General features: G+C 34.3%; 1 protein-coding gene across 1 annotated transcript; it reads left to right on the top strand.

The window, feature by feature from the left end:
* Positions 1-241: 241 nt before the first annotated feature.
* On the top strand, positions 242-2,805 carry LOC120780262 (protein arginine N-methyltransferase 1). The gene is made up of 4 exons (XM_040112520.1): positions 242-465; positions 521-766; positions 829-1,058; positions 2,018-2,805. The coding sequence occupies exons 1-4, from the start codon at positions 463-465 to the stop codon at positions 2,637-2,639; spliced, it is 1,101 nt and encodes a 366-aa protein (XP_039968454.1). The 5' UTR covers positions 242-462; the 3' UTR covers positions 2,640-2,805.
* Positions 2,806-9,248: the final 6,443 nt, after the last annotated feature.

The following is a 9,248-nucleotide window of genomic DNA, read 5'->3' as shown; positions in this document are numbered from 1 at the left end:
AATAATTTTCTGCGTGTGTTTGTGTTGTGCCGTTGCACCAAGTGGAAAATTCTGCAATTCGTGATATCAGTGATATACGTGCACCGTGCAATAATTTTGCTAGAGCAAGAGATTCCACTTATAAAATAGGAATAAATACTGGCGCGATAAATATTGAAGGTTCATACATCAACCTCTAGTCATCAATATTCAAAATAAGTATATCACAATAAATATTGAACGTGTAGCAGGCGGCAGAAGTGTCAAATTCGCGCCATGTTAAAGTGTTCCACTTATCTGGCATTTGCGCAAAATTTGCCGACATGCGGTGAGAGAAAATACCATTCTTTTTTTTGTTTTTTTGACGATATTGGAAGTACACGCTGGGAACAAGCTTGGAAAATTTGAGCAAAAAGTAATAAGTACTATTACCAAAAGCTTTAGAAGATTGGTACACATATTCAGTAAACAACGAAAGACGGCATGGTACGTGTTTTGTAAACTATTAAACACAAGTTATATTATTATTTAATATTTTTAGTCGGATGACGTGATTATGTACTCAAGCACATCTAATCAAGCTAATAATGATGTTGCAACCAGTTTAAAGAATTCTAAAGAAAATTTCGTCTCACATTCAGCTTCAGCGGAGGAGATGACATCAAGGGATTACTATTTCGACTCGTATGCTCATTTCGGCATTCATGAAGAAATGCTGAAAGATGAAGTGCGTACTATCACTTATAGGAATGCTATGTACCATAATAAACATTTATTCCGGGGAAAAGTAAATTATGCACACAGTTTTACATTTCTATCATACATTTTTAAATGTTTTTTTGTTTGAAGGTTGTTCTTGATGTTGGCTGTGGAACCGGTATTTTGTCTATGTTTGCAGCGAAAGCTGGAGCATCGAAAGTCATAGCGGTAGATTGTTCTAACATCATAGAGTATGCTCGACAAGTAGTAATAGACAACAATCTTCAAGATGTGATTAGTGTGGTAAAAGGAAAAATTGAAGAAATTGAATTACCACCTGGTATAGAAAAGGTGGACATAATTATATCTGAATGGATGGGGTAAGTTGTTTATGTAACTATTTCGGGTTAAAATATGTTCCGATAGAGTAAGTTTTCCAGGTCAAGAATATATACATATATAGTTGCAGTCGACTTATGGTTAGTGAGATTTTTGCATTTAAAGTTCCAAAATTCAACTATTTAAAGTACATGTTTTTATACTCTTGCAACCTGTTAAACTAACAACCTTAAAACTAAGCGATATAAATATAGGTGAGGATGACGGCACAAATTTAAATGCCGGTGACGGTCTCTCTGTCGTCTGTACAAAACTGCAACTTCAGTGAAAATTTAGATATCTTGATGAAACTTGGTATGTGGATTGTTCAGTACAAAAAAACAAAAAAATACGAGTTGGTAGATGGGTGTAATCGGACCACTACCGCTCCTACAAAACTCGATTAACCGAAAACATCAATAAAAAATGCCATAACAGAACTAAATTGTGATATAAAATTGTAATTTGGCACAGCGATCACCTGTGAGCAAAAAATTTTGGAAAAATGGGAGTGGCCGCGCCCTCTAATAAATTTAATGTACATATCTCCTAAAAGCTACAACAACCGCTTTTGGGTGAAATCGCATATCTCTGGCCCCGACCGACGTATTTCAAAACTTAGTACGTGGCATTCTTGCCTTATACCTATGTCAGTTCGAAAATAAACGAAATCGAAGAAAAACCACGCCTACTTCCTTTCACTTTCCAGTACACAAATCAAGAACCAATTAGTATAACAGGCTAAAAAAAAAAATAGTGCATTTAGTACATGCCACCTAATGACCAAAAATTGCTCAAATCCAAAGAAACAGTTTAAGATGCTGGGTACCGAGTATGAGGACCCCAGTATCTATATGTTTGTATATGTTTACATTCTTTATCTGGAGAACCTCTATCCTTACATTCCCAATTTAACACAAAATCGGAGGACGCTATTTTTTACTTAAATATGTTTTTTTAGGTATTGTCTCTTCTACGAATCCATGCTGGACACAGTTTTACATGCACGAGACAAATGGTTAAAATCGGATGGTATGATGTTCCCAGACCGTGGTACTTTATATATAACAGCGATTGAGGATAGGCAATATAAAGATGAAAAAATTAATTGGTGGGATGATGTTTATGGATTTGATATGAGTTGCATACGAAAAGTTGCCGTGACTGAACCACTGGTCGACGTAGTAGATCCTAAACAGGTTGTTTCAACTTCCTATATGGTTAAGGAGGTAGATTTGTACACAGTTAGAAAGGAAGACTTGGAATTCTCCTCTCCGTTTAACCTGATTATAAAGCGAAACGATTTTGTACAGGCCCTTGTTACATACTTCAATATTGAATTTACAAAATGCCACAAACGTCTAGGTTTTAGTACTTCCCCTGAGGCTACATATACCCACTGGAAACAAACAGTGTTTTATTTAGATGACTACCTTACAGTTAAAAAAGGGGAAGAAATTGTAGGTACCTTTAAAATGAAGCCAAATGAACGCAATAATCGCGATTTAGACTTTGTCATCGATGTTCAATTTAAAGGTGAACTTTCAGATGTCCATGAACATAACACCTATAGAATGCGTTAACAGCAAGTGTTATATTTAAAAAATATCAAAGACGAAAAACAATTGTATTCGAAAATTTAATTTTTCGATCTTAAAAATAATGAACTAAAATGTGACAATGAATCTGTTGTTTTAATAAAATAATGTTACAGCTCGATACAGCTGGATTGTCAAGATGATAATTGAATATGGTTATGTATTTTATTTTTGTACAGTTTCAATAAGAATTTGGATTGTCGGAAATATTAGTTTTTCTGACGTGGACATTAAAATTAAAATTTGTGTCGATGAAAAGACAGTTTTGAAATTTTTCGCGATGAATCCGAACGTTAGAATTTTATACAGCACCCAATCTAAAATTAATGTGCTTACTTATTCTATCAAATACAAATATTTGATCTTAATGTAAATATATTTGTATACATTATACAGGCATATGTAAGTATGTATGGTTGAGTATCGTATCAAAGTACCGTAGTACTTAACTAAAACATTTTCTCAATGATTAACAAAACAATAAATTAATTCATTTTGTTTTTCATTTCATGAATATTGTATTTAGCAAAGCAAAGTATCTTCGTTTTATTCACTTTACGACTGGTATTTAATAATTTAATTACGAAAGAAGCGTGGTAAACCCATTGCCTGAAGTTGGTCTATGGTTTTGTTCTAAAAGGAAATGCAACAAAGTTAGCAAACTTTCTAAAAAACCAGTGATCTAAAAATGAGTTTTGTTTTGAGCAAAACAAAAAAAATAACAGCTGTTGTTTTAACGGAATATCAATCCCCGTTCGGATGGCAAAGGTTATCCAGGTTGTCGTCGACGTATTCTAGTGGAAACGTGCTGTTTCGACGGAGTCGGGCAAAAGGGAAAGGGGTGTTAGATGAGTGGGGTTGGCAGGGCATGCGAAGAGGTGGCCAGTGTCATGTGGAGACTCATTGCATACTTTACATACATATATAAAATCAATTCCCACGACAGCACTGGAATTAATCCGGATTTCATCCGGCCAAGGGCTGTTTTTTCGGCGATCTAACCCCGTTGGGATCGGTAGGAGTTAAAAATAATAGTCATAAATATTGATTATTTGGATTTTTAACTTTTTTTATTATTTAAGATTTATTATAAAATTAATCATTATTGGAAAATCTTAAAAACTCTTAATTGAAAACTCATGGAAATGATAAGGTCGTCGAAATAGCAAATACATGACTTTATCATTTTTGTTTGTCGATTCCTTTTTTTAATTAAAAATCGCAACAACAATCATAATTTACGGTCTCTGTTTTTGGCACAATTCCGATTTCTTTGGCGCCGCGATTTGAAGGTACCGCTGGAAAGAGGAAGTCCTCCTGATTAAAAAATATATAGGGTTATAAGTACCGCAAATGCTTAGTTTACGAGATATTCGACCTTAAAGTTCAAAAATTCGCAAAATTCGAACTTTTCAAGAAGCTATTTCACCACGTTAAACCCACTTTATTCACATTTTTCTCTTCAAATTAATTAAATTACACTATAATCTTTTAAATAAATCCACATTTTACACTTTAAGCAGGTTTTTTATTTAAAAAATCTTTATTTTAAAAATTACATTTTACGCTCGTTTGAACCTCATTTGTTTACCAAAAATTACGAAGAAATGGAGCGCTGCCATGTGATGACAAGGCAATTCGCCTTCCTCTTTTTCGCAAAAATTCCTCTATTCATGCATATGGATATTTTCTTTTTTAAATTTATTCAGCAAATAAGTAATATTATATACATGTATTAATAATATTATATATGTCTACATATGTATAAGTAATATTATATAATAATGTTACGTAATAAAGTGTAAGGTTACAGTACAGTACGAAAACTCAAATTTTGTTTCAATATGAGTGCATGATAACCGTAAAATATAACCACTTTATATCCAAAACTCATATTTTACATATAATAATATATATATCGTCACCTAATATACAAACCAATGTATCATAAAAAATAAATTGAAATCGCTGACAGATATAATACCAAAATGTATAAATTTTATAACGAAAACTTAAATTTTGTTTGAATATTGGATATAAAGTGGTTATATTTTTTGGTTATCATGCACTCATATGACTTTGGATATAAAGTAGTTATATTTTTTGGTTATTATATCTGTCAGCGATTTCCATTTATTTTTTATGATACATTGGTTTGTATTTTAGGTGACGATATATATATAATTATATTTAAAATATGAGTTTTGGATATAAAGTACATAGTTATATTTTACGGTTATCATGCATACATATTGAAACAAAATTTGAGTTTTGGATATAAAGTATATACATATTTACTGTTTAAGATGTGGCAAGGCTCGTTTTCCTCACAATTGTAAACAATCTAACCTTTTCAACGATGAGTGTGCTAAGTGATTTTTAAATTAATAAATTTAGGTAAAATATAGCAAAATAAAAGTGAAATGCAAGCTTATTTCAAAGCTTAGAGTGTGTATTTAAATATACGAAGTAATAAATGTGAAAAAATTTAGTGAAACATAGAGAAATACCATGTGTTATTAGTGCAAATTTTTGAACTTTTAATCGTGAATATTTTAAAAAATATTAGTAATTTTTACATTATTTTTGGATATTCCTCCTCTGTAGAAGCTCCCCTATCCGTACATACCCCATTTATACGGAAATTCGGTTTTTTTACCCCTCCGCCAAAGTAATCGGAATCGTGCCCTGATTTTAACTAATATACACCCTCTCCGGAAAGTATCGAGAATTCTTCATTTAAATCTCCCGCTTATATGGAAAATAGGTAAATTTTTTTCCCAGGTTTGTACAACTGTACATTTTTTATGCGCTACTCTGGTATAGCCCCTTAATGGTATCAAATTCTGTTGAAATTGTAAGTTTCCTTCGAGATGGGTATCGATTAGCAAACATAAGCGATTTGTTCTCTTAAGATGGTGTTGTTGTTGTTTTAACGGTTTCTCAATCCCCGTTAATATGGTAAGGATTATCTGTGTTGTCGTCGACGTCATCTAACGGGAGGCCCAGGAAACGTGCTGTTTCGACAGGGTCGCACCAAAGGTAAAAGGGTGTTTGATGAGTGGGGTTGGCAGGGCATGCAAAGAGGTGGTCAGTGTCATGCGGAGAATCGTTGCATGCAGGACATACAGTGGATATGTCAGGGTCTATTCTGGCTAAGTAGGAGTTAAACCTGCTACAATATCCAGAACGAAGCTGCGCTAGGGTCACTCGCGTCTTCGTCTGCGATGGGTGGTGGTTTGACTCCAAGATCGCCATTCACGGGAAGGGAGTCGGTGAAGGTGTTGATAGCTCCACTGTGAATGGCGGTCAGTACCTGTCGGAAGTCAGTTGCGTCCGAAGTCCAGTCGGCAGTCCGTACTCGAAGTAGTCAAGGAAAGACCTCTTGATGCTCCTAGGAGGTGATTTCGCGCCAAGCAAGTGGCTGCAAGGGTGATTTCTACGAAAATATCCCAGCAGGAATTGCTTGGAGAGGAGTATATACTGGGAGCATAAGCGTCTCACTATGTAGGTGTTCTATGGGTGACATCAAGAGGCATCCCGTCGTGGTCCGGAGTGCAGTATTCTGACAAGTCTGGAGTTTCCTCATCTGCGTACCACTGCATCCAGGTGACCATATTGGTGCTGCGTAATTGAGGACCGGCCGGCCGATTGCCTTTTATGTTGCCAATAACGTTTCTTTGTCTTTTCGCCATGTACTGCCGTTTAGCGACTTTAGGATTTTGTTGCGGCTCTGTACCTTCGCGATAATCGCGTAATCGTATGGGGAATGAAGGAGCATATACTATCAAAAGTTACATCTAAAATCTTAGGGTTATTGACAGTCAGAATTTTGACGCCATCGACTGCAATATCAAGTTCAAGTCTACACTCCTTCGTCCAGTTCGTAAAAATGGTCGTTGTGGATTTGGTGGGGGACAGTGTGAGGTTCTGTGCAGTGAGGAAACGAAAAAATATCGTGCACTCATCTGCGTACGTAAATGGTTTCGTTTGCAGCTGTACGTGAGGAGTAATACCGTCCCACAGTTTCCTAATAACCAAAATGTTTGCGTTGGCATAATATTGATTTCAGAGTTGAGTGGTGTGGCTGCTTTATTTATTAATAATGACATCTTACAAGTTTGCATATGTCCTATGTTAAAGATAGGATGCAATTATGGACATATTGTCATTTTCACCATTCTTTGACATTTGTACAACATTTTATCATTCATGCTATTAAAATTATTTTATTTCCATTGAAAATAATGCTCGCGAAATACCCGTCATGTATTGTAGGGTCTGGGTATATTGAGTACATTTGGAGTTCTGTTTTGGTGACTAAAGGTATTTTTATATTAAACAATACGACACGCTCTGCTCAAGGTTGTTTGAAATTAATTTTATTTGGTTTTCAAACTTTTTTATAGGAAACATTATTTCCATAAAAATCCCTCTAGACTTAGTTTTCCGTTGTATCCTCCTCCTCGTGAACGCGATGATGTCGTGAAGCTGTTCTAAGTAAACTATAAGTAAGCTTAATAATAAAAAAAAAAAAGTATTTATTTTTTATGTGAGTCGACCGCATTGATGTGTTATCAGTTATCTCAGTAGGATTAGTTTTTCTTCGATAGGAAAAGGATTGCTTGTCCTTCGTCTACCTTTCTACATTTACCATATTGGCCTAAAATGACGTTTTCATCTTCATAAGGAAGTAATTGAATGGTTGTCGTTTATAAAAAATTGTATTCGTTAATTGTTTTTTACTGATGATATCTATGAATATGTTAGCTTTAACGTTTTGTAGGGATTCAAAATCATTTAGATGGTTTATATTCATTAGAATTTTTCGTTTTTTGGTTAAAACCATAACAATCTTGTATTTCCTTATCTCCGGAATAATTAAATTATCATTGTTTACCTTACGTCGGATTTAATAATTATTTGTGTAAATAATTTCCGGTCCTCTAAACTATAATTTTTTGGTGATAAGTTCCCGTGATGACACTCCTCTTGAAATAATATCCGCCAGATTGTCTCTTGAGCAGATATGCCTCCAATTATTTATGTTGGTGTTGGTTTGTATGAAATTTACTCTAACACTGTGGAACATTTTTGGGATTATTGTCTGGGAGGTGAGAAATTCCAAGTCAGCGTGATGGTACTAGGTCAGTATAGTAAAACCCTCAAAGGGTTTGGCGTTCGTATCTGTCAGTTTTTATTATGACCTTTTAAATTTTTGGTAAAGGTTCAGGAGAGCGGCTTTTCCGAAAACGTGCACCAATTTTCACGGGAAATGTCTTAAAATTCGTGTTTTTAATTTCAATTTACGAATATATATGGCGCGTTATGTATTTTTCTGCAGTAAAAACAAAAAAATATTACGATTTTGCACGATATTTACGCTATAAATGGCATCACTGTTCGAAATTCAATTGAGCACTAGTGATATAAGAGAACGTTTATAATAGAGAAGGTTCACGGCGCGAAGAACGTAAAAATATTTATCGGTAACTCGGTCGAGATGGAGGTGTTTCACCACAGCCAGCTCTGCAGCAGAAATTTTAACATTTTGCTTGAACAGAGCAGCGCGTGGAATAAAAATTATGCTCAAAACTAACAGACGTACATACGTTCTCTCTTTTGCTTATATTTTTATACGTTTATATGCAAACATGTGTATTCGTATGAATTCTTTTTGTGTACATATATTTATGAATACATGTACAATTGAATACATTTAAATTAAATTACTTTTTCAGAGCAATATTCGTAGTTAATGTAAAAATAAAGCCTTTTTAAATTATTTTTTGTCTTAGATATATTCATACTTACATATTTATATAACAAATTATCATAATATTATTTAAAAATTGGAATATATTACAATAGTGATAAGTGAACATTAATCGTATATTTTATCATTCAAAACTTACATACATATATTCACATGTATCATGACCATATGTGTTTATGTTCGCTTTCGCGAATTCAAATCATATTTTCACTTATCAATAATAACATGTGCGACCTGCTCATCTGTACATACATAAATATGTGCGTATGACACTGGTACACAGATAACGCATACACAAACCTACATACTTGTATACATATGCGTACACATGCAAATATGTCACCCCTAAAAACTACAAACATTGCTTTAAAAAACAATCGTTTGAAATGGCATCAGACATACTTATCTGCGTACACATGTCAATATGTGCGTATGACATTCCCACACAAATAATGCATACACAATATACATACTTATATGCATTCATATGTAGATATGTCATCCGCAAAAATTACAGATATTGTTCTACAAAGACAACAAATGTCTGAAATAGCATCAGCGGCGTCACAAGTCAATATGACAGCCAAATGTAGTAAATCTTAAAGCAAGAACAATTTCATTCATGAACGCAAGCGCACTTTCAACAGGCAAACTCGCTTCATTCATAAAAGCGACCACCTTCACATCTCCCCGAGCATGCGTTTGCCCAAAAGCGGCTTTTCGCGACGACGGCAAACGCTAAAAATCATAAATTGAACAACTTTCTGATGCTTCTTCACAGAAAGAAGTGAGAAAAGCGCCAACATATGAGCAACGAT

This window comes from Bactrocera tryoni, unplaced genomic scaffold (genome assembly GCF_016617805.1).
Source record: "Bactrocera tryoni isolate S06 unplaced genomic scaffold, CSIRO_BtryS06_freeze2 scaffold_25, whole genome shotgun sequence".
Classification (NCBI taxonomy): Eukaryota; Metazoa; Arthropoda; class Insecta; order Diptera; family Tephritidae; genus Bactrocera; species Bactrocera tryoni.
This window is presented reverse-complemented; position numbering and strand designations above follow the sequence as displayed.